This window comes from Cibotium barometz, chromosome 10, assembly GCF_041138505.1.
Source record: "Cibotium barometz isolate CiBa-2024 chromosome 10, ASM4113850v1, whole genome shotgun sequence".
In the NCBI taxonomy this organism is placed as follows: domain Eukaryota; kingdom Viridiplantae; phylum Streptophyta; class Polypodiopsida; order Cyatheales; family Cibotiaceae; genus Cibotium; species Cibotium barometz.
The window spans coordinates 60640385-60667222 of NC_141055.1; the positions used below are offsets into that span (position 1 = coordinate 60640385).

Here is a 26838-nt window from a genome sequence, read left to right on the forward strand (position 1 = left end):
CCGCGCTTCCTCTCCGCAGCCCTCGAAGATCCTTGGATTCTGGCCCAGGTAGCCATGATGGTGTGAATAATATCACTCCAAATCCTGCAAAGACACTGAGAAACAAGAACGGGAGTACCCTCAATGGCCTCGGTGCATCTAGCCTTCCAGATATTCCACGTTGAAATGCTAGCAATAATCTCCCAAGAACTGTCTAGCCTCTGTGCCGTAGGGACAAAGTGTGAAAGTGGCAAATCCTGAAGACAACACTACCGAGCAACTCCTTGCCTAACCATAATGGCCAAGCTCCTGTCGGTCCCCTCGAATCTCAACTGAGGCCCAGACTGTGTCAACCAAATGATAGAACCAAAAGAAATGATAGCATCCCTCTTAATCCTACCAAAGAGGGGTGCAATCGCAGACCACACCCTCTGTGCTTCCCTGCATTCCCATAAACAATGGTAAACTGACTCCAAAACTCCTGCATATCTAGGGCATGCTGGGCAAGCACCAGTAACTGACCTCCACTGATTGGTGGCTAGACCACCATGAAGAGAAACCCAGATAAAGGAGGAAATCTGTGGCTTCCTATAAGAATGCCACAGTCTCCACCAAAAAACCCTCTGAATGTCAGTCGAAATGCCGTAGGATTCCCAATAGGGTCTAAGAGTAGGGACACTCTGAATGTGTCCCAAGATAAGATGTCTGGCATTCCGCACCGTATAACTGAAAAAAGGCATGCTTTTCAAGGGATTACAAGCATCCTTCCACACCCACTCACCGGGGTCCCAATGCAAATGTCTGATAGGGCAGCCACCATACAACCAAAGGCTAACACTCTCTGTGATCATCCCTGGGGAAGGGGGGTCAACAAAGACGTGCTTCCCTAACCTGCCAACAACTCTAACCGGACGAAACTGGGGGCCCTCAATAAGGTCCTGCACGTCACATCTCTCCAACTGCCATCCATCCTGTACAGAAAAAAAGACCGGTACATCATCCTCCCTAGGCAAGGGGAGACCCATAACCTGAAGAAGAACACCTTTCTTGGAAAAAACCCCAAACCAAGAATGATGACGGTCTTCCAAGAAAGATCCAGTAATCCAGTGGTTGGGAATGGCTGCATCAATCTGTGCAATCCCCCGACTAGAGCCTCTCAAATACTGCGGGAGATCCAATCTCTGTACCTCGGTAAGGCTCTGAAACCTCTTCCAAGCCAACACTGTAGGGCAAAGGGTCTCCCAGCTAGCCCAAAGAATATGCATAGCTGCCCCAAGAGGCCTACCACGCACATCTTTTCTTCTTTTCTTTTTTTCAGAAAGAGACTTCTATTAAGTATGTGAAAAGCATACAACAATCACAGCTATAAGCCGGAAGAGAATAGAATCACCTCAATATGTAAGGTGATTTCGACCACTGAGGAGCATCATGATGCCATGTAAGACCTGTGGTACTAGAGGAAAAGAAGATGCCATGTAAGACCTGTGGTACTAGAGGAAAAGAAGATGCCATGGTCCCATTCCCGCATAAATATCACACGCTTCACCTGCGCAAAACGAGAGGGCCCCTGAATGCGAGCCCAAGTAGCCATAAGAGTGTGGTTGATATCCGCCCATATAGTACTAATGAACTAAGACCCAAAAATCTGGACACCCTCAATAGCCTCCGTGCATCTAGCTCTCCAGATCTGCCATGCTGTAACACTCGCAATAATCTCCCAACTGGTGTCAATCCTCTGTCTAGGGGGTGTATAATCAGAGTGAGGAACATCCTGCAACCATGCTGGGCAATACCTCTACAAATGAAAAAAACAGAATCTGTACCACTGCCCTCACAAAAAAGTTGCGGACCGGACTGGGAGAGCCAAGCAACTGCCCCCCAAGTCACATGCATGGCTCGGCCACCCAATTTGCCCATAAGTTGGGCTACAGGACCCCAAATCTGCTGTGCAATGCTGCACCCCCATAGACAATGTTGTACGGACTCAGAATCTGTTGCACATCTAGGACAGGAAGGTGCTACACCGAAAACTGATCTCCAGTGATTGGTGGGGAGACCACCATGTAAGAATAACCAAAAGAAATGAGAGATCTGGCTCCTTCTGTATGAGTGCCAAAGTCTATGCCAATATCTGCGCTGTATCACTAGAGAAATATCATAGCTCTCCCAATGGGCCTGAGAGTAGGGATCCTATGCATCTGTCGAGTGAGGAGAAACCTGGCATTCCGAACAGTGAAATTGAAAAAAGGAAGGCTTTTCAAAGGATCGAAGGCATCAATCCACTCCCACTCTCCTAGATCCCACTGAAGATATCTGATAGGACTGCCACCATATAGCCACAAATACCAAGAGCCATGAGTCACTATCTGAGGAGAAGGGTCAATGAACCAGTGCTTCCCCGAGCGACCAACAATCCTCACTGGACTAAGCCTAGTGTTTGGTATGATCTCCTCCATACTACATCTCCTCAATCTCCCACCAGGCATGATAGAATACATAAGGAAATCTGTATCCTCCTGGCCTGGTAGAGCAATGACCTGCAGAGGTATGCCTATCCTCGAAAAAACTCCCAGCCAACTCGGATGATAGTCTCCGTGAAAGGTCCCAGAAAGCCACTCATGCGGAATAGCTGCATCAATCTAATCAATACGAATGCGAGAGCCCCTAAGATGCTGAGTGGATGCAACTCTCCGATCCTCTGGAAGACTCTTAAAGGTCTTCCAAGCAAGAACTATGTATGCGCATCTCTCCCAGCCTGACCATTGCATATAACGAGATGCACCAAGTGGCCGACCAGCCTCATCCCTAATGAACTCGTTCCACATAATAGGTTGTCGGTCAGCCTCGTCCAAAGACCTAGGAAGCCTTTGTCGCAAAAAATATCTCATGCTTCTCCATGCTCTGACAATGGCTGCAATAAGAGCGGAAGATGGTGCCCTAATATCAGCCTCTGTGAACAAAAAACGTGTGTTGGGCATCCAGTCTCTCCCGACCCTAGGTGTACATTTGGAAATCTGAGACAAGAAAAAATCCTTCCAAGGTTCAGTGTGCCTGGTAGGAAACCTCTCACCACAAGTTTGCAAAGCAACGCCCTGCATTGAACATCCGGATCGATAATATTCAAGCCCCCCTCTCTTTTGGGCTGAATAACTGTGAGCCAAGCAACCCTGGCACAAGTGTCTGAGGTGCCATCCAAGCCCGACCAGAGAAAATTGCAGATCAATCTCCGCAATTGGCCAATGCACGCGCCAGAGAAGCACCAACAAGAGGCAATAAACCAAGCTGAGGCAAGCAAAACCTGATTAGCCACCAAAGCTCTGGAGGCTAAATCTAATCTCCTAGAGCTCCAATGGAGGAGCTTCTTCTGGATACTCATGAGTACCGGAGCAAACTGCTGTGCAGGAGAAATATCAATCCCAACTTGGCATCCCAAATATCTAGCAGTACATCCTCTATTGATCCAAGTAAAACCAAGCTCTGCACCCCAATCAACTCTCAGTGAATCACTAACCCAAAAGCCAACAGATTTGTGCCAATTAATGAGTGCCCCTGCTACCAAACAGAACTCCTCTAGTGCTACCCGGAAGGAACATAAGCATATATGTGAAGCCTCAAAAAACAGGGCTGTGTCATCAGCTAACTCAGAGTCAACCAACTCCTCATGACCACGAAGAGGCAACCTCAATCATGAAATACCAGCAGTGGAGCGGAGAAAGATGCTCGTGGCCTCTGCAACTATGATATATAATAAAGGGGCTGATGGGCAGCCCAATCGTACTGAGCGAGAAATCTGAAACCGCTCTCCTCTATCACCACAAGCAAGAATTCTACTGTGGGCATCATGATACATGCATGAAACTCCCTTGATCCATCTCTGAGAGAAGCCCATATGACTAAGAGTACCCTCAAGAAAGTCCCAATCCACTCTATCATAGGCCTTCTCAAAATCCAAGAGCAGAATGGCTAAGGGCTGATTGCTCGCTTTAGCCCATTCGACGGCCTCCAAAAACGAGAAAATGTTATCAAAGATGCCCCTACCGTGTAAGAATCCATTCTGGGTATCATGAATAACATCCTGCAAAATTGGTTGCAATCTGATGCTCATTGCCTTAGCAAGAATCTTATAGGCAGTCCCAAGTAAGGTGATAGGTCTCCATTGGCCAATCAATGTCTTATCCCCGCTCTTAGGAATAAGATAAATAAGCCCCTCAATGAGAGAAGAAGGCATAGAACCTGTGTCCCACATCTCCATGAGGTAAGGCATGAAGAGCATGACTGAACTCCTGCATAGAAAAAGAGGCATCCAGAGCGGCATACATCTCCTCGATGATCAAATGTGGCAATGCATTCCAAACCTTCCTCTGTGCCCTGTGTCTCAGATCAGAATGCGGCTCAGCACTAAGAAGCTGGCAATAGAAATCGGTGGCAATCTGTCTAACCATGAGAGGATCTGAGTGAAGAGTGCCATGTGAATCCTACAACTGTCTGACACTATCTCTGGCATGAGATGGGCCGTGAGAAGCAAAGAAATGTTTGTTACATCTGCCACCCATCTGTGTCCAAAAGGATTCCTGGGCATGGAAACGATACTCCGCGCGCTGCTCAAGAGAGTGATGAAGTTCTGCTCTAATAGTACATAAAGAATCTGCAATACCCATTGAGCATGAGGATGTTTCTCGTGCTCTTTCTGCAAGGCAGCCAATCTACGTCTAATAGCCCTTTCATGAGATCTCCAAATATCAAGCATACGACGCAATATTTCTGCATCTGAAAACAAATGATCACGGATGCATACATGGGTGCTGATCCATGGCAATTCGGATCTCTAATACATAAAACCACTGGGCAATGATCCAATTTGGAGGTGCCTGTAGCAATCAAAGTATGTCCACCTCTGTCAAGCACCCAATCATCCACATAAAATCTGTCTAGCCGTCCATTGATACATCCTACATCTCTTCTCCTGTTAGACCATGAATAAAGAAGAGTGGATGGACTCCTCAAAATGTCATCCTCATGCCAACAATCTCTACCATGAATGGAGAGTATAAACCTCTCCCAAGACGCTCTTTCAAGAGGATGCACCAAGCCCTCATGTCCACCTCTTTTATCCATTGGCATCTCAACCATGTTAAAATCCCCACCAATAATCCAATGGTCGGCAAGAGGCATCAATGTAGTGAGAGATTTCCAAAAGGCAATCCTCTCACCTCCTCTATGGTTAGGAGCATAGAGGTTGAGAATACCAATGCGTGTAGTACCCTGCATAAGAAGGATCCACTGCGCTCTCGCAGGCAAAATGACACCATGTCCAATGAAGCAAGGCAAGATCAAAGCTGAAACAGAGATACAAACACCACCCTTGGTACCAGCAGCCGGTGACCAAAAGGTGTGTCCTGAGAGAAGCTTGCCTGATCTCCCACACTGACTAGCATCCAGTTTATGCTCTTGCAAGAGCAATATATCCATAGGTCCACCTGTGATTGCACAATGAAGCTGGGTTTTTACAATTTGTTTCCGTCGACGCGGAAAAAAACCCCCAAGACCCTAAATGTTCCAAGAGACAATCCTCATAAAGACTCAGAGTAGGAACGACCAGATCTCGTGGTCGACAAAGGATCCCCTTTAGAGGCGGAAGTACGTCTCGCATAGGTAAGGGAGGGAAAATCTGACGATGTAAACCTTACCTCTCTCTCCCACTCCGGGGAAAAGCCAAGGCTAGTCCTCAGAACTGGAGAGGTACCATGACAATGCGAATGTGCAACATCATCCTCAAGGGTACAATCATCCTGTAACTGTAATGCAGCATCCTCCTCTGAGGAATCCAGATCATGTGCCTGCAAGGCCTCATCCTCCAAAAAAGGATCAACATCCTGTGAGGCAAGAGCTGCATAGGGGTTAGGGTGCTCCATAGGGAGTGTGGGTGAAGGGGCAGGTACGGGGGTCCGAGGGTGCCTGCCATCCCTAACCACAACCCAACGCTGTGTGGTCTGCTGTGGCAAAGGAGCAGCTGGAGTCTCGGCATCTGCAGAAGGCCTCTGATGGGCAGGACCACGCCGCCTCCTAGCATGGCCCCTCAATCTGGGACAATCTCTAGCAATGTGACCCTGTTCGACGACAAATCCGACACTGTTGAGGTCTGCCTACAATCTCCATCCTCTGGCGGAAATGAGATCCGTCTGGTCTCTGAAGCATAACATGATCATCAGTAATCGATGGATCAGGAACAAGCACAAGGACCCGGGGTACACCATCAAGAGTGGCGGTAATGGCCGCGGAAGCTGAGGCGGAAGAGCTCGCGAGGATTGGTACCTCTAGAACTTGGCCAAAGGATGCCCCTATGGAAGCTAAAAGCTTCCAATAGGACCGAGTAAGAGCAGGGAACCGTAATGAGACCGGGGTAAGGCGCTGATCCTCCACCACTGGATCAAAGCGCACCTGGTACTGAAAGAAGAAAATCTTCCTAGGACCAAGAGGAAAGGGGCTGCTAGCCAAAGCCTGAGAAGTAGCTTCTAAAGAATGAAAGTCCACCTGGAAGAAGCCTCGACCAAGTAAACGAGTATCCTGAAAGTGCACAATTAGCTCCAAAGGGAGAGCTGCTAGAAGCCATTCACAGGCCTGTAAACGAGAAGGGTGGGAACCATAAACTCTCGCAACAAGGGTGGTCTAGACCTCAAGGTCAATGTCATGCTGAAGAGAGGTGAGCTCGTCTTGTGAAAAATTGATGATTCTCTCGGGCCAATCGGGGTGACGAAAGATTGGCTGTGGCAGAAGAAGCCATAAAGCCAATCAAAAAAATGGGCGGCCGACTTGAATCCAGGTAAAATTGCTGCTGATAGAGAGGCGGGTGCAAAAGAGGGGGGCAAAGGCAGGAGCAGAAGGGCGGGAGCAGCTGGGGTAGCAAAGGCAGTGGGGCAGGTTGGCGCAGCAGAGGGGCAGGCGGGGACTGCAGAGGGGGAGGCGGGGGCAGCAGAAGGGCTGGCGGGGGCTGAAGAAAGGCAAACGAAGACAGCAGAGGGCGGGCAGGGGGCTGCAGAAGGGCTGGCAGGAGCAGCAGGAGGGGAGGGGAGGGCAGGCGGGGGCAGGAGGAGGGCTGGCGGGGGGCTGCAGAGGGGCAGGCGAGGGCAGCAGAGGGGCAGGCGGGGGCAGGAAAATCAGCAGCGCAAGCTCACCAGGTCATCACAGCACACTCTCGCATTTCATTCAATTGCAATCTTAACCTGCTCAGATCTTAGATCAAACTGGCTCTAAATTCTTTGCCCTGATCTGTCGCCAACTCCAAGAGAACCCCAAACCTGCAGCAAATCATCTCATATTGAAACTGACTTACTTGCTTTGCATCTCCTTTATTGGTTGCCCTTGCCTCTAGCCACCTCCTACCAGGCACATCTAAGATCAAATCATTCCACAGAATGGGCTGCCGGTTAACTTCCTCCGCTGAACACGGGGGGATGTGTACCAAAAAACTCCTCAGGCAATCCCAGGCCCGTAGGAGGGACCTAACCAGGGGGGATGAAGGGGAGCGGTGAACTGCATCCGGAAAAATAAAGTGTGAGCTGAGAGTCCGATCACCTCCGCGAACAGGGACACACTTCGTAATCTACTGCATGAGAAAGTCCTTCCACAGCTCAGTGCCTGGAAGAAAGCCCCTAACAACCAGCTTACACAACAAAGCCTTACATTGCACCTCAGGGTCAATGATATTCAATCCCCCTTCTTGATTAGGCCTGATAATGGTTTCCCAAGCAACTCTAGCCCTGGTGTGTGCATTTCCATCAAGCCCTGACCAAAGAAAGTTCCGAATAAGGCGACGAAGCTGGCCAATGCAGCCCTTATGAAAAATCCAGCACGAAGCGATAAACCAAGTTGTGGCTAGCAAAACTTGGTTAACCACCAAAGCTCTAGAGACCAAGTCGAGCTTCCTCCTACTCCAGTGATGAAGTTTGCTTTTAATGCTTAAGAGCACTGAAGCAAACTGTTGTGCAGGGGAGATGTCAACGCCCACCTGACAACCAAGGTGTCTGGCAGAGCATCCTCTCTCAATCCAAGTAAAACCAACATCTGTACCCCAATCTGCAAGAGGAGAATCACTGATCCAAAAACCAACTGACTTATGCCAATTGATAGTAGCTCCTACTGCTGCCAAACAAAAGGCCTCCAAGGCTGTCCGGAAAGCACATAAACAAGCATGTGTAGCCTCAAGGAACAACGCCGTATCATCTGCTAACTGAGAGTCCAAAAACTCTTCCTCTGTACATAAGGCAACCTGAGACCCACAACACCAGGGGCAGCCCGAAAAAACCTGCTCATAGTCTTAGCTACAATGAGGTACAGTAAAGGGCGAGGGGACAGCCCTGCCTCACTGAACGAGAAATCTGAAAACGCTCACCGTGCCCCCCACAGGCTAAAACAGTGCTATGAGCCTCCCTGTATAGGCAAGACACACCTCTGATCCAGTTTTGGGAAAACCCCATGTGTGCCATAGTGCCCTCCAAAAAGTCCCAATCCACTCTATCATAAGCTTTTTCAAAATCAAGCAAAAGAATGGCAAGAGGCTGCTAACTAGACTTTGCCCACTCGACAGCTTCCCAAAAAGAAAAGATGTTATCAAATATACTCCTTCCTTGGAGGAACCCATTTTGGGTATCATGGATAGTCCTTTGGAGAAGAATCGGCTACAACCTTATACTCAAGGCTTTAGCTAAGATTTTATATGCAGATCGAAGGAGGGTGATGGACCTCCATTGCTTGATGTCAATCTTGTCCCCACTCTTGCGGATAAGGTGAATCAGCCCCTCCTTGAGGTATGGAGGCATCCTACCCGACAACCACATTTCCTGGAGGGCAACAGTGATAGCATCTCCAATATGATCCCAAAAAAGAATAAAGAAGGCGGGAGAAAGACCAACATCCCCTGGGCATGAACCACTGGAAAGAGCATGCAGTGCGTGAAGGAATTCATCCGGGGACGAACACACAGCATCTGTAATGAGCCTAGGCATGCACTCCCAAACTTTCTGCCGTGCCACATCTCTCTGAGGGGAGGGCACCTGTGCTGTCAACAAAGACCGATAAAATTCTGAAGCAATACTCCTCACCTTATCAGGCTCAATCTGAACCTCACCCTGTGAATCCTGCAAGTACCTCACAGAATCCCTGCTATGGGAAGGCATGTGTGCTGAAAAAAACTCTTTGTTGCATCTGCCACCCATCTGAGTCCAAAAGGCCTCGTTCGCATGAAAGGCGAACTCAGCCCTCCTGTCCATGGCCAACTGTAGCTCTGCTCTAACTATGGTCAAGAGGTCTGTAATCCAAGTCGCATGTGGATGCTTTGCATGTTCCCTCTGAAGAGCAGCAATCCTACGCCTAATAGCTCTCTCCTTGTCCAAAGCCTCCTCCTTCTTAGACAAGGCAATGCTATGATAATGATGGTTGGTCCTCTCAAGAGCTAGCGCAAAATTATGACGAGGATCAGGACCGTCACAAGATCTCCATATCTCTCTGATCTCAAGGGAAATGTCAGCATCTAGATAAAGAGAGTCAAGGATACGGATACGGGGAGAGGCCGAGCGAGCCCCAGGCTCCCTAAGACACAAAACGATGGGGCAACGATCGGATTTGGTGGTGCCAGGCATAATAGCAATGGTGCCTCCTCTGTCCAAGGACCAATCATCCACATAAAACCTGTCCAGAAGGACCAATCATCCACATAAAACCTGTCCAGACGTGCAAAGATGCTCTCATCCCCACTCCTGCGGTTGTGCCAAGAGAAAGATAAGGAATTTGGCCTTCTCTGGAAGTCATCCTCAATCCAGCATTCCCTGCCAAAAAAGGAAAGCGTGAACCTCTCCCATGAGGCTCGCTCCAAAGGGTGTAGACCCCTTCGCGTCCACCCTTCTTGTCAGAAGGTTGCTCAACCATATTAAAATCTCCTCCCACTATCCAATGATCAACCTGGGGAATGACATTTGTAATGGTGTCCCAAAAGGCCACCCTTTCACCTCTCACGTTAGGTGCATAGATATTCAAGATTCCCAATTTCTGACCCTCATGCATGATCAAGATCCACTGCACTCTAGCATGGATGATAACATCGTGCCCAATAACATGAGGTATAATAGATGCTGCCACTGAAATACAAACACCCCCTCTAGTCCCAACTGCCGAGGACCAGAAGGTGTGGCCAGAAAGCATCTTACCAGTTTTGCCACACTGAGATCTATCCAATTTGTGTTCCTGCAACAAAAGCACATCCATAGACCCTCCTGTAACAGCAGGGTGAAGCTGGTCCTTCAAAAGGCGCTTCCTACCACAGGTGGGAAGCCCTCCAAGGCCCTGAACATTCCATGAGACGATTCTCATGGAAGAGAAGAGGGTTTGACCCCCGATCTAAGAAGACGATGGGCAGCGTGAGGACGCCTCTCATAATGCTGGAGGATAGGAAAATCCACGGGGCAAAGTCCACTGACATGCCCTTGTCCGAGGCCCTGCACCGTGCCCGCATATGTACGAGAAACCTGTTCGCCTTGCGGGGCATCAAGGGCAATGGCATCATGCTGAAAATCCTGCAATACATGATCCCCACTATGCTGAACATCCTACATGTCGCCCCCTCCAAGTAGAGAGGACTCCACAAATTCATCCTGATCTGAGATATCATCTCTCTGCAAAGATGCATCAGCTGACGCATCCCTCTGACCAGAAACATCATCTATCTGTACATGATCTGAGGAAGCCTTCCCATCAATCGCACCAGGGGGGCGGACGTGAGAGACAACTCGCCACACCTGGCAGACTGAAGGATGGGAAGGAACCAAGGGAGGTGGGGCCTGAGAGGCACGCTTACGAGGCCTCCTGCGACCTCGAGCCTGAGGACAATCTCGAGCAAAGTGACCCTGTTGGTGACAAACCCGGCACTGATCGGGTTTACCTGCAATCTCCATACGTTGCTTCAAAGGGCCACAAGGGCCCGGAAGCAAAACATAGTCCTCAAAGAGCTCAATGTCATGGGCAAGAACCATGACCCTGGGGATAGCATCCGCCGAGGCAGTGACCACCTGGGCAGACGAAGTCGGCAAGGCGTTAAGGGGGGGCACTTGAAGAACAAGCCCAAAGGCAGACCCGATGGCCTCTAACATAGGCCAATATGAATCTGAGAGTAATCGGGAAACGGTTCCGGTCTTCCTCAACAGGGTCAAAATAGCTGGAGTAGGGAAGAAAGAATATCTTCCTCGGGCCCAATGGCAAAGGGCTGCCCTTCAAAACCTCTGAGGCTGCGTCCTCAAAATCAAAATCCACTTGGAAGAAACCTCTTCCAAGCAACCTGACATCTCGAAAGTGTAGAGCAAGGTCGGAGGGCAGAGCCGCCAGCGAAGGAAGGAACAGAGGTGGAGGAAGGCGTATCAGGGTTCGGGGAGCTCGCGGTACTCCTACTGATCCGATTATGTGCCTAGGCCTTTTTCTCCTTGAGCTACACCGACATAGAGGGCTCCACAGGCGTTTCAGTATACTTAGCTGCAACCGAAACACATTTCCCTTCTAAAACGTTTTGGGATATCCGAAACGGCGAGAAAATACCTGGGGAAACGTTTCGGTCAACACCGAAAATGTCTGGGGAAGCGTTTCCGTCACATCAAGCTAAGATAACATGCATTTAGGCTTTCCCCACATCCATTTTGTATAGCTTTAGGATCACAATAGAGGTATCAGCAATATGGTGGATTGAAATCCACAAAGACATCCTTCCAAGGATTCACTCTCTCATGCATACTAATCCTCTCCCCCATTACTGGTTTAAACAACCACCCCCCCCCCCCTCCCTCTGTTCTTGCTGACGTGACGTTTCTGTTTCCCTCCCCTGGAAAAATCCATTTCAGTTTCCGTTTCCATTTCCCACAGCTCTGCCCTAAATACCACTCTACTACATGCTTAGGGTTGCAAGAATGGAGTAAGTTTTTTTGGATGTATCTTACAGCCTGTTTCTCTGATACAAAGATGTTCCGTACTATTTACTATAGACTGACTTCCTACTACACTTTTCTATTTTCCTCGTTATCAATGCCCCAGTGCAAGCATTTTGCTCCACCCCATGGTAAGAAAGTTCTAGCAGAAACAGGATAAGAAATATTCAACAAAAGTCTCTGGCACTTTTAACACGTATAAGCTTAACATAGCTGATAACATATTGCTGTGGCAACCGGAATTTGCAGTTCACGCACCTTGGATCAGATTGTCTTGCTTCAAGAAAATCTCTCTGAGTCTGCTTTGCCCACATGGATTATATTTGAGGTTGAATTTATCGAATCTATGGAACGTGTTCTTATCAGCGTGGACATCCAATAGATCCACGTTCAGGTCATACCTAAATCCCCCCCCCCCCAAAAAAAAAAAAAAAACACTTATTCACAAAAAGAGGCAACGTTACATGCAAATAAATACTGGCACATGTACAAACTGTCCAATCAATAGAATTTTCTAAACTAATTATAAAACATTAAAGATTATCCTTTTACCCCGTCAGATCTAAGCTCAGGAAGACTTCCTTGAGAGTGAGGTATTTTCCATCTCGAAAGATAACAACCTACAACCAGGAAACAGATTCATGATCATATGATGATTTGTGCATGCCTGTGTAGATCTGTATGCATGTACATACACACACGCACGCACACAAACACAAGCTTCTTAAAACATTCCCTTTGCAAAATTAGAATATACATGACCATATTAACACTTTCTAGATAAGTATCAGGAGGAATTTTCCCTTTTGATCAAACCTCCACTCACCTCATCCGGCTCCTTTTTCAGCTTCGACTTGATGAATCGTAGAAGATGCTTTTGATTCATGCAAGAAGAATGGTGAACATGTGTATCAACTTTGCGAACATTGTAAAAATCTCGATGGGGTGCACTCTTTTGAGCTAAAAACTCACGATCAGCATTGAGCATGAGATGTAGACTGAACTTCTGTTTTTAAATTCAAAATAAATAATGAAGGTTAGCACTGGCTGATTGCTTCCTATAAAAACAGGGCTGCTAAGGTGTTTGGAATTTATCAAAACTTTTGGCTGCCTTAAAAAGTACAAAAACCAGCTGCAAAGACATTTTCAAACATAAGTGCAGTAGAGTGCAAACGGTTACAGATTCCTACAATGCATGTATGTACTTAAATATGTATGTATTTTCGCATGCATGCATGCATGCATGTATGTATGTATGTATGTACGCATGATTTATGCATTTATGGTATGATGAGGAGTGCCGTGAGACCTGTGCCCGCCTACAGTGGGAGGTCACTCTGGGCTCTACCACTCACCAGCAGGCACGACAGATCATTCGATGTCTCATACGGAGGAAGAAGCAAGCCTACCTAGCTCACCTCAAGCAGGAGCTATACCAGTTGTTTCTGGGACAGGACTGTAAGGAGGCCTGGAGGCTCTTCCAGGATCGTCGCCCACCAACCCCGATCACCTCACCTGACATATGGCATGCATATGCCACCTCCCTTTACCACGTCCCCGGACGACCACCTCTCCCCCACCCTCCTGAGCCTCACACCCCAAACTCCTCCTCTTTCCACTTGAGCATGGTGAGAGATGCTATTGACAGGATGCAGAAGGGGAGAGCACAGGATCATGATGGGCTGATTGCCCAGCACTTCTCACATGCAAGGGATGTATTGGCTCCACTTCTGGTTCATATGTTTAACAGGGCCCTATGCGAGGGTTTCCCCGCCAGTTGGTCTTCTAATACCATTGTGCCCATTCTGAAAGCATGGTGACCCCATGGATCCCGGTAACTACAGGACTATTATGATTGGTCACACATTGTCCACGCTTTATAGATCGATCTTGGAGCATGAGCTCAGCAGATGGGCGGCCGAGCAGAGACTCGGAGCACCAGGGCAGGCAGGTTTCCGGAGAGGACAATCCACACTGGACCACATCTTCACATTACGGGGTATCATGGAGGAGGGGAGAGCACATGGGCACCGGATATACTGCTGTTTTGTGGATTTCCACAAGGCTTTTGACAGTCCCACGGGCCAGATTGATGAGGAGACTGCAAGACATGGGAGTACTGACAGAGATGCTTTGGGGGATCCTCACACTCTATGAGTCTGTCATTGGCAGAGTGAGGGCCCCAGGGGGGGAATCAGAGGACATACATAGCACTATCGGGGTGAAACAGGGCTGTCCCTTATCTCCCACTCTATTTGGGCTCTACATTGATGAGGTGTCTAACTACATAGACAGACACGGAGGTCCGGGAGCACTTTTGGCAAGACTTTTGATACCCATTCTATTGTATGTAGATGACATTGTCCTCATTTCTGACTCACCAGAGGGGCTGCAGAGACACTTGGATGCATTACACGCCTGTTGCAAGGATCGGGACCACACCATAAACCTTGGGAAGACCAAGGTTATGATCTTTAACACCTCCTCCAAGTGGATACGCAAATCTGCACAACATTTTACCTATGGTGGGGAGCCAGTGGAGCATGTGACCTCTTATGTATACCTTGGGATCAATTTTACCGAGCCGTGTTTCTCTATGCAGATGGCAGCCGAAACCAGATTGATGCGCGGCTATGCAGCCTTGGGCTCACTTCAGAGGCAGTGCTCACAGATACAGTTTCAGGAGCCGAGGATGAAGCTCTGGCAATTTGACACACTAGTCACACCCGCACTACTATATGGAGCTCCCATATGGAGACTGAGGGAGGAGCCTGCTGAGACAGACACAGAGGATGTATATGATGGGTGGAAGCCGATGGAGAGGCCACTAGTGATAATCTCACGCATGATTAGAAGTAAGCCATCAGTGCCACAAGATGATTGTGCAGGCGGAGATAAGGGTTGCACCGATTGTGACAGAGGCTATTTTCCAGACAGTGACATAGTGGCACAGATTATTGAAGCTCCCACCAGACACATACCCCAGGCTCGCCCTAGAGTCCTCGAGACAACTGGCACTAGACGGAGACACGCAGTGTTGGTATGCCCAGGTGAGCACTTGGTTTGGTATGACTTACTCCCTCCATTCCAGTATAGCATAGAGGCGCCCTCCTTTGCTCTCAGCCACACAGAGCTGAACAGGATCATCATGAAGGACATCGTGAGGCTGGATACTCAGAGGACTCAGCCCCTTGGGACGAAGATGGCCCTTTACAGGGAACATTTTCTTCGCCTAACAGAGGACAGCTTCATCACACGCCCGTCATTTGGGGTGCGATGTGCGATTAGACAAATCCGCACCTCATCCCATCAGTTGAGGGTGGAGACAACCAGATATGGGCCGAGGGCAGTTGCACCAGAGGACAGGATATGTCAACTTTGTCATGCAGAGGCTGAGACAGAGGCCCACTATGTATGCAAATGCCTAGTATACTACGAGATTAGGGGGAGGTTCCACTACCTCTTCCGAGATGGATTTGGATCACTTTCCACGATCATGAATTTCCCAGACCAGAGATGCTTGGGACTTTTCCTCCTGGATCTTCATAGACACAGGGAGTCCCTTTTGCAACTTAGACCAGCGGTACCCGTCAAGGGACCAGTACAGTACGGAGAGCTCTCATTGACTTCTTCCAGACTAGAGTGACGAGGGCAGATCCACCAACTACACCCGATCTTCAGGCTGATGCGAGAGCTCAGCCGAGAGGAGTGACACTAGACAAGGCCATTGAGCTATCCAGAGCCGACGCCCTCGATCTCGTGGTCCCCGCCCACGCCCAGGTCACTACAAGAGGATCAGAGCCATCATCTCCCACCACCATAGGACTTTCTCCCACCGGCCCAGCTTCCCTACATTGGGTGCCATGTTGCAATGTCCTATGCAAGATATTTTAGGGTGATATGAGAGCTGCACACTTTTTGTTTTGGGATCAGACCTGACATTTCAGCTCTTATCACTTTCTTTGATTTTTATTTTTAGCACCCATGATGATGTATTTCATGGACATGATGTAACCTTTTTGGTCTCATGGGTCATTTTGGCCTTCCGTAGACGTTAATAGAACTTTCTTTCTTTCTCAGACCCCATGGACCCAGGTAACTACATGACTATCAAGATTGGTCACACAATGCCCGAAATCTACGGGGCAGTACTAGAGGACATGATGAGCTCTATGGCAGAGAGGATGGGAAACATAGCATCAGGCCAAGCAGGCTTCAAGAGGAACTTCTCCACGTTGGACCATATCTTTACTTTATGGGCTATCATAGAGGAGGCGAGGTCCTCAAATAGACATGTGTATTGCTGCTTTGTGGATTCCCGCAAAGCCTTTAACTCCGACCCTCGATCCCGTCTAACAGGACGCTTGCAAGAGCTCCAGTTCTCACATGAGATGATATGGGGTGTGATGGCACTATATGAGGCACTACTCGGCCGAGTACGTGCACCCGGTGGGACCTCGGGAGATATATGTAGCACTTGGGGTTAAGCAGGGCTGCCCACTCTAACCTACACTCTTTGGCCTATACATTGATAAGATCGCAGTATTTGTGGATCGTTTCGGAGGTAGAGGTTTACCATTGGCTCAGACAGTAGTGCCCATATTGCTATATGGCATATGCTGACGACATTGTCTTGATCTCAGATTCAGTTGAGGGTTTACAGAAACACATAAATGCATTGGACAGATTTTGCAGGGAGAGAGACCTTACGGTCAATTTGGGCAAAACCAAGGTTATGGTCTTCAACACATCTTATGCAATCGCCTCACAATTTTCTTTCATATACAGAGATGACCCAGTGGAGATTGTGCAGAAGTATGTGTATCTAGGAGTCACTTTTACAAGCCCTTTCCTTTGTTCTCCATGACCACAGCTACCACTGACCGACTTGCGAGGGGGCATGCCTCCCTAGCCCATATGGATAGAGTTTTTCTAGGCGCATTTCCAAGAACCTCACACTAAGTGCTGGCTCTTTGATACTCTAGTACAACCAGCGACTATGTATGGTGCAGCCTTTTGGGGGCCAAGCCTAGGGAAGGATCACTGGAGGAGCACAAAGAGACTACAAGTGATGATGTCGTTACGAATGATCAGGAGTAAGCCGTCTGTACCACATGACATTCTACATGCAAAGTTTGAGGTGGCCCCACTGGTTACAGATGCCCTTTTTCAAACTGTCACTTATATTCAGCATGTATACATGCTTGACAGAGATCACCTCCCACGACTAGCACTAGAGTCCTCTATGCAATTATACTACGAGAGGGAGAGGGAGCGATTGAGACAAGTTGGATAGCTCACAGGCGTTGAATATACCGTTGCGTTGTGGATTTCCGCAAGGCTTTTGACACTATCATATGGACCAGATTGATGAGGAGACTTCAAAATATGGGTGTACCAGTAGATATGCTTTGGGGGATCCTCACACTTTACGAGTCTTTCAGTCACTGAGTACTGGCCCCAGGGGGTGACTCACAAGTCATACACAGCACTATCAGGGTGAAGCAGGGCTGCCCCTTGTCTCCTACTCTATTCGGGCTATACATTGATAAGATATCCGACTACATACACAGACAAGGAGGACTAGGAGCACGATTGGCAGCAGTCTTGATACCTATCCTATTGTATGCAGACGGCATTGTTCTTATCTCTGACTCACGAGAGGGGTTGCGGAGGCATTTGGATGCATTAGAAGCCTTTTGCGAGGACCGAGACCTCATTGTGAACCTTGGGAAGAGTCAAGACCAAGGTTATGATCTTTAATACCTACGGGCAGTGGATAGGCAAATCCGCACCGCTGTTTACATATAGTTGGGAGCCTGTGGAGCATGTGACCTCTTATGTATACCTTGGGATCACTTTTGCTGGACCACATTTCTCTATACGGAAGGCGGTCGAAACCAAAGTGATGCATGGCTATGCAACCTTGGGCTCACTCCAGAGGCAGTGCTCCCAGATACAATTTCACGAGCCAAGGACAAAGCTCTAGCTATTTGACACACTAGTCACACCTGTACTATTGTATGGAGCTCCCATCTAGGTCACAGTTTGTACCACAGGAGGAGACAGAGGGGTAGCCACCTGAGGCAGACACGGAAGAGGTATATGATGGGTAGAAGCCGATGGAGAGGCCCCTAGTAATGATGATCTCGCACATGATTAGGAGTAAGCTATCAGTTCGACATGAGATTGTGCGAGCGAAGATGGAGACTGCACTGATCGTGACAATGGCTGTTTTCCAGATGTTGATGTACTCGGCCACATTATGGGAGCTCCCACTAGATCACTACCCCTGGCTCGCCCTACAGTCCTCGAAATAGCTGGCACTAGACAGAGACACACAATGCTAGTATGCACAAGTAAGCACTTGGTTCGGTACACATGGCATGCAGATGGGGGCATTTCCCTCGTTTCGGTACACCATAGAGGCCCCCTCTTTTGCTCTCTACCGCATAGAGCTAAACAAGGTCATCTAGAAGGACATTGTGAGACTTGATACTCAAAGGACCTGGAGTTCACCCGTTCAGCCCCTAGGAACGAAGATGGCCTTCTACAGAGATCATTTTCTTCGCTTGACAAAGGACGGTTTCATCATACGCCAGCGCTACATGGACACACATCTGTCATTTGGGGTGCAATGTGCGATTGGACAGATCCGCACCTCATCCCATCAGTTGAGAGTGGAGACAGCCAGATATGGGCCGAGGGCAACCGCACCAGAGGACATTGCTGTATACAGATTTGTCTCATAGGCCAATCTAGCCTTCCGTAGACGTTAATATATCTTTTCTTTTCTTTCTTTGTTTTCTCTCTCTCTCTCTCTCACTCTCTCTCTCTCTCTAGGATGATTACGACTCCAGCCATATACTGTTGTACTCACTGTCACTTTTGTACTCCCCCATATTCATGTATTCATGTATCCCTGTACTCATGTACCCCATTTTGACTAGTAGCATTAGCTTCCCACTCTCCCTAGTTGCTGCTTCCGGATGCCCCCTACTGATGTATTGTGGGGCTAGATACTTACCTTCAGTTCTTTCTTTTCTTTTCCAGACAGTGTATCAGATGTCACATGGTTGTAACTTTGGTCTCACAGGTAATATAACATTTCATTTCATCTCTCTCTCTCTCTCTCTCTCTCTCTCTCTCTCTCTCTCTCTCTCATGGCGACACTTCAGAGAGCCCCGGACCCCGACACCTATTGCAGACCCACAGACATGGCACACATATGCAGAGGGTCTATACCATGCCCCACAGCAGCCACCTATACCTCAGCCACAGGAGCCTCGACCTACCACATCTAGCTTCTTTACCCACTCGATGGTACAAGAAGCTATCCGCCGCCTACAGCATGGACGGGCCGCCGACCATATGGGCCTGCAGGGTGAGCATCTCATATATGCAGTAGATTCTTTAGCTCCTTTTCTTGCACACCTGTTTAACAGGGCACTAGCAGAGGGTTTGCCTGCGGAGTGGACGATGCACACCATTGTGCCGATTCACAAAACAGGGATATGCTCGATCCGAGCAACTACAGGACAGTTATGGTTGGCCACGTGCTGGCCAAACTCTATGGTGCAGTGCTGGAGCAAGAGCTTAGCTTATATGCTGAGCGAGCAGGTTTACGCTCATCAGGGCAGGCAGGCTTCAGGAGAGCTTTCTCTACCACTGACCATGTATTCACTTTGAGATGTATGATTGATCAGGCCAGAGTGAGGAAGAGAAAGCTCTATTGCTGCTTTGTGGATTTCCGCAAGGCATTTGACACAGTACCACGAGAGAGGCTCTTTCAGCGCCTGCAGTCTCTTGGCATACCACCAGATATGACATGGGGCATCTATGCATTATATGAGCAGGTTTTTGGGCGAGTCAGATGTCCAGGAGGTATGTCCGAGACTATTGCTAGCACCATTGGTGTGAAGCAGGGATGCCCACTTTCCCCCACGCTATTTGGGTTATACATTGATGAGGTGGCTGACTTCATTACACGGGGAGGTGGAGATGGAGTTGATTTAGCAGGTACCTCAGTACATATTATGCTCTATGCTAGTCTCCAGGTGGTCTACAGCAGCATCTACATGCACTCGATGATTTCTGCACACAGAGGGGTCTTACTGTGAACCTTGGGAAAACCAAGGTTATGGTCTTTCATACATCGAGACAGGGCAGGAGTCAACTGACATTCACTCTCGCAGGATGCCAGGTGGAGGTGGTGACATCATACGTGTACCTAGGGGTTACCTTCTCTGCACGAGCCACACGCTTCACCATGGGTTCAGCAGCCAAAGCTAGATTGACACGGGGATATGCAGCATTGGCTATGCTAGAGAGACAGTGTCACCAGGCGCATTTTCAGGAGCCCCGGACGAAGGGATGGCTATTTGACACATTAGTCACACTGGCATTGATGTATGGAGCAGCGGTATGGGCGCCAGGCCTTGCTACCCATTGGTGGACACAGATAGAGAGACCACAGGCCCTCATGATGGCACGCATGATACGCAGCAAACCGTCAGTACCTCATGACATTATCCGAGCAGAGTTTGCTGCGCCTCCTATGATGGTAGAGGCCATATTTCAGATTATATGCCTGCTAGACAGATTCAGAGAGATGCCACAGGACAGATTGTCATACAGAGCTTTTGAGGCATCTAGACAGCTGGCTGAGGCAGGAGACAGAGGATCATGGTATGCACAGGTCACACATTGGTTCTCCCAGCATGGCCTAGACATGGATCATCTACCACCATTCCAGTATGACAGGAATGCACCACATATCCATCTCTCTCATAGTGAGAGGAACAGAGTATTCAGACAGGATCTATGGCAGCTCTATACACGAGAGACATGGATATCGCCTACACAGCCTCTTCCACCGAAGATGCTATACTACAGAGATCACTTCATGAGTATCACTGATGATGGATTTATAGAGAGGCCTAGATACATGGAGGGCTTTTTACCACACGGCTCCCGAGTGGCTATTGGTCAGCTCAGAGTTTCATCACACCGACTGGAGATTGAGACTGGCAGAGCAGCACGGATCCCCCGAGAGGAGAGGGTATGCAGATTGTGCAGAGAGGAGGTGGAGAGTGAGGAGCATTATGTATGCAGATGCAGAGCATATACAGCCATCAGAGAGAGATATCCCATTTTATTCAGAGAGCCACATTCCCTACGCCAGATCTTTGAGGCAGCAGACCAGCGCATACTGGGGAGATACATTCTAGACATACAGCGCCACAGAGAGACATTATTACAGGCTCAGACAGCTCCAGAGGGGGGGCGACAGACACAGATTACTACATTTTTTCAGAGATCCATCCCCCTCCCAGCCCCTACACGGCAGGGAATTACTCTCCAGAGAGCAGTGACACTTAGAGCCCGCAGGAGACAGAGGACACCTGGCTTTCGGACACCACGCCTATACCAGAGAGAGACGACAGAGATCAAAGCTCAGTTTCACAGAGAGGGTGCGGAGCGACTAGCTCGCTTCAGAGCACACCCAGGCATGTTCTTCAGGGAGCTGTGGACACCCCCTTCACTGATGTATACCATTTTATACCCCGAGTATGTTACAGGATGGAGCTAGCTAGGTTGCATATCATGATTGTATACTCCATGCATATAGCTTTGCATTCTCCTAGTAGTAGAGCTCCATCCCCTGCACACCCAGATTCAGCTTTTTTTTTGTTCAGTACTTTTTCATTTTGTTGGGATGACAGAGGATACCCCATACAGGTACTCCGATTTGTCTCATAGGCCGAGTTCGGTCTTTTGGAAGACATTAATAAAATCTCTCTCTCTCTCTCTCTCTCTCTCTCTCTCTATATATGGTGCAGTGCTGGAGCAAGAGCTTAGCTTATATGCTGAGCGAGCAGGTTTACGCTCATCAGGGCAGGCAAGCTTCAGGAGAGCTTTCTCTACCACTGACCATGTATTCACTTTGAGATGTATGATTGATCAGGCCAGAGTGAGGAAGAGAAAGCTCTATTGCTGCTTTGTGGATTTCCGCAAGGCATTTGACACAGTACCACGAGAGAGGCTCTTTCAGCGCCTGCAGTCTCTTGGCATACCACCAGATATGACATGGGGCATCTATGCATTATATGAGCAGGTTTTTGGGCGAGTCAGATGTCCAGGAGGTATGTCCGAGACTATTGCTAGCACCATTGGTGTGAAGCAGGGATGCCCACTTTCCCCCACACTATTTGGGTTATACATTGACGAGGTGGCTGACTTCATTACACGGGGAGGCGGAGATGGAGTTGATTTAGCAGGTACCTCAGTACATATTATGCTCTATGCTGATGATATTGTATTAGTGTCTGAGTCTCCAAGTGGTCTACAGCAGCATCTACATGCACTCGATGATTTCTGCACACAGAGGGGTCTTACTGTGAACCTTGGGAAAACCAAGGTTATGGTCTTTCATACATCGAGACAGGGCAGGAGTCAGCTGACATTCACTCTCGCAGGATGCCAGGTGGAGGTGGTGACATCATACGTGTACCTAGGGGTTACCTTCTCTGCAGCAGCCACACGCTTCACCATGGGTTCAGCAGCCAGAGCTAGATTGACACGGGGATATGCGACATTGGCTATGCTAGAGAGACAGTGCCACCAGGTGCATTTTCAGGAGCCCCGGACGAAGGGGTGGCTATTTGACACATTAGTCACACCCGCATTGATGTATGGAGCAGCGGTATGGGCGCCAGGCCTTGCTACCCATTGGTGGACACAGATAGAGAGACCACAGGCCCTCATGATGGCACGCATGATACGCAGCAAACCGTCAGTACCTCATGACATTATCCGAGCAGAGTTTGCTGCGCCTCCTATGATGGTAGAGGCCATATTTCAGACTATATGCCTGCTAGACAGATTCAGAGAGATGCCACAGGACAGATTGTCATACAGAGCTTTTGAGGCATCTAGACAGCTGGCTGAGGCAGGAGACAGAGGATCATGGTATGCACAGGTCACACATTGGTTCTCACAGCATGGCCTAGACATGGATCATCTACCACCATTCCAGTATGACAGGGATGCACCACATATCCGTCTCTCTCATAGTGAGAGGAACAGAGTATTGAGACAAGATCTATGGCAGCTCTATACACGAGAGACATGGATATCGCCTACACAGCCTCTTCCACCGAAGATGCTATACTACAGAGATCACTTCATGAGTATCACTGATGATGGATTTATAGAGAGGCCTAGATACATGGAGGGCTTTTTACCACGAGGCTCCCGAGTGGCTATTGGTCAACTCAGAGTTTCATCACACCGATTGGAGATTGAGACTGGCAGAGCAGCACGGATCCCCCGAGAGGAGAGGGTATGCAGATTGTGCAGAGAGGAGGTGGAGAGTGAGGAGCATTATGTATGCAGATGCAGAGCATATACAGCCATCAGAGAGAGATATCCCATTTTATTCAGAGAGCCACGTTCCCTACGCCAGATCTTTGAGGCAGCAGACCAGCGCATACTGGGGAGATACATTCTAGACATACAGCGACACAGAGAGATATTATTACAGGCTCAGACAGCTCCAGAGGGGGGGCGACAGACACAGATTACTGCATTTTTTCAGAGATCCATCCCCCTCCCAGCCCCTACACGGCAGGGAATTACTCTCCAGAGAGCAGAGACACTTAGAGCCCGCAGGAGACAGAGGACACCTGGCTTTCGGACACCACGCCTATACCAGAGAGAGACGACAGAGATCAAAGCTCAGTTTCACAGAGAGGGTGTGGAGCGACTGGCTCGCTTCAGAGCACACCCAGGCATGTTCTTCAGGGAGCTGTGGACACCCCCTTCACTGATGTATACCATTTTATACCCCCAGTATGGTACAGGATGGAGCTAGCTAGGTTGCATATCATGATTGTATACTCCATGCATATAGCTTTGCATTTCTCCTAGTAGTAGAGCTCCATTCCCTGCACACCCAGATTCAGCTTTTTTTTTTCTGTTCAGTACTTTTTCATTTTGTTGGGATGACAGAGGATACCCCATACATGTACTCCGATTTGTCTCATAGGCCGAGTTCGGTCTTTTGGAAGACGTTAATAAAATCTTTCTTTCTTTCTTTCTTTCTTTCTTTCTCTCTCTCTCTCTCTCAGGGAGAGGTGGGCGACAGCTCCAGCTCACTGATTTCTTCCAGAGATCTATCCTAGTGCCTATCCTGACACAGGAGGGGGTTACACTTCGGCACGATGCGGACCTCCGAGCCAGACGGAGACCGAGAGCACCAGGCTACCAGACTCCCAGACTACATCAGAGGTAGATCACAGAGATACATGCTCGACATCACCACCATATCCAGGAGCGGCTAGCTCACTTACACTCACACCCGGCTTACACTCACACCCGGAGATCATGCTCCGAGGTATTTTTGCCTCGCCATCGCCTATGTATCACATATTACACCCCCATTATGGTACTGGTTGGAGCTAGACAGATCTACATTACATTCTTGTATACCCTGCGCATATAGGTTGCATACTGAGCCTCTAGCAGTAGTGCTCTATCCATCACACCCCCCCACTAGCTCAGTACTTTCATAGTTTATTTCATGTTCATTTTTTCCCTTTTTTTTCCTGGACATCCAAAAGACATTGACAGTTGTACATTGATTTGTCTCATAGGTCGAGTTCGGCCTCTAGTAGACATTAATACAGCTTTCTTTCTTTCTTTCTTCTCTCTCTCTCATACGGAGACCCAGAGAGGAGAGGATTTGTCGATCATGCCACACAGAGGTTGAGACGTAGGAGCATTACATATGCCACTGCCCAGTATACTATGAGATCCGCGGGAGGTTTCATTGTCAGTTTCGTGAGAGATTTGGTCCACTCTCCATGATCATTGACTCTCGGACCAGCGTTGCCTAGGCCTCTTCCTGCTTGAGCTCCGCAAACAAAGGGACACTTTCTTGAGAGAGCTTCGGCCCTGCCCCCTCCCTCGCTAGCTAACAATCACCAGTTTCTTCTAGACCCAGGAGGTGGATATAATGGATGTTGTGGACCCACCTCGAGCTGCTCCGGACCCACCACGCCCGAGAGGAGTTACCTCGGACCAGGCCTTCGCACTCTAGCATGCCCGACGCCCCCGGCTCCTTGGTCGTCGGCCACGATCCCCTCATCAACTTCAGATCGAGGACATGCTCCACCGCCATCGAGCTAGCTTTCCACGTGACATCGCTGAGGGAGATGTCTCGGCCACACTCATTAGCCCCATGCTTGATATTTTGGAGAGTGGTATACCATCCACTAGGGACTGATGCTACTCTCATATTTCTATGTTCATAGCATTCCATGATGAGCTTCCATGAACAGTTTTGTATCACTCCAATGAGATAGATATGTTTATGTTTTGTTTCTATTTTATTTTCCATTCCATGATGAGACATGCCATCGACATTATTGTATCACTTTGGTCTCATAGACCCATTGGGTCTTTAGTTCTCCCAACAAGGAGAGGTCCTCCTATTAGGAGACTTAAATGCACAGACAAAAGGGAAAAAACTGCAGACATATGACTTCCAGGGAGATGCCATTATGTTGTCAAAAATTGACTTGGCTGAGATCGGCCTCAACAGAGCCAACCAGGATATGAGGAATGCAACACCATATGGCAAACACTTCTTGGAGATGGGGGCTACGCATGAGCTGGTTATGTATAATGGGTTGTCCAGATGGCCACAGTCAGACAGCCTTACATCTTTTCCGCATGGAGGAGGCACTAGTACGGTGGATTACCTCATGGGATCTCCCACTCTTATACCACACATCCCAGACTTCACCATCCCTTCTCCCCCCATACTAGCTGACCACGCATTACATTCTTTCACGATCTCATATCATGATTGGTCACACAATGGCCATATTGCTATATGCTGACGACATTGTCTTGATCTCAGATTCAGCCGAGGATTTATAAAAACACTTAAATGCATTGGACAGATTTTGCAGGGAGAGAGACCTTACGGTCAATTTGGGAAAAACCAAGGTTATGGTCTTCAACATATCTTATGCAGTCGCCTCACGATTTTCTTTCATATACAAAGATGCCCCATTGGAGATTGTGCAGAAGTATGTGTATCTAGGAGTCACTTTTACAGGGCCCTTGTTCTGTATGACCACAGCTGCCACTAACCGACTTGCGAGGGGGCACACCTCCCTAGCCCCTATGGAGAGACAGTGTTTCCAAGCACATTTCCAAGAACCCCGCACCTAAGTGCTGGCTCTTTGATACTCTAGTACGACCAACAGCTATGTATGGTGCAACCTTTTGGGGGCCAGGCCTAGGGAAGGATCATTGGAGAAGCATACAGAGGCTCCAGGTGATGATGTTGTCACGCATGATTCAAGAGTAAGCCATCTGTACCACATGACATTCTACATGCAAAGTTTGGGGTGGCCCCACTGGTTACAAATGCCCTTTTTCACACTAACACTTATATTCAACATCTATACACGCTTGACAGAGATCGCCTCCCACGACTAGCACTAGAGTCCTCTATGCAATTATACGGCGAGAGGGAGAGGGAGTAATTGAGGCGAGCTGGACTGCCCTCCTCCTTAGCGACACGGCCACCACCAGTACTCTGACATAGTCGAGTGGTTTCATGCACATGGCATACAGATGGACCGTCTCCCCCTGTTTCAGTATAGCTTGGATTCCCCCTACCCTGATCTCTTACGTCAGAAGATCAACCGGATCATCCGGTTAGATCTACTCGGGCTACACATACACCAGACATGGGTGTCTCAGTCAGAGATTGGTAAGAAGTGTGAGTTCTACAGAGATCACTTCTTGAGACTCTCCGAGGATGGATTCTTTCAGATCCCGGGATACATACAGATACACACGTCACAGGCCATGCGTATCA

At 48.6% G+C, this 26838-nt stretch overlaps 1 protein-coding gene across 5 annotated transcripts in view; it reads right to left on the reverse strand.

The window, feature by feature from the left end:
* The window catches only part of LOC147635126 (AMP deaminase-like), a 142173-nt gene that overhangs the window by 75700 nt on the left and 39635 nt on the right, over positions 1 to 26838 (reverse strand). For all 5 annotated transcript variants that reach the window (XR_015266836.1, XM_086804419.1, XM_086804420.1 and 2 more), the window contains exons 8-10: positions 12766 to 12945; positions 12492 to 12559; positions 12198 to 12340 (exon numbers count right to left, since the gene is read on the reverse strand). Coding sequence is in view for 4 of the 5 variants with exons in the window: in XM_086804419.1 (XP_086660545.1) it covers positions 12198 to 12340; positions 12492 to 12559; positions 12766 to 12945 (391 nt within the window). In the remaining variant the exon portion in view is untranslated. The remainder of the gene's footprint in view (positions 1 to 12197; positions 12341 to 12491; positions 12560 to 12765; positions 12946 to 26838) is intronic.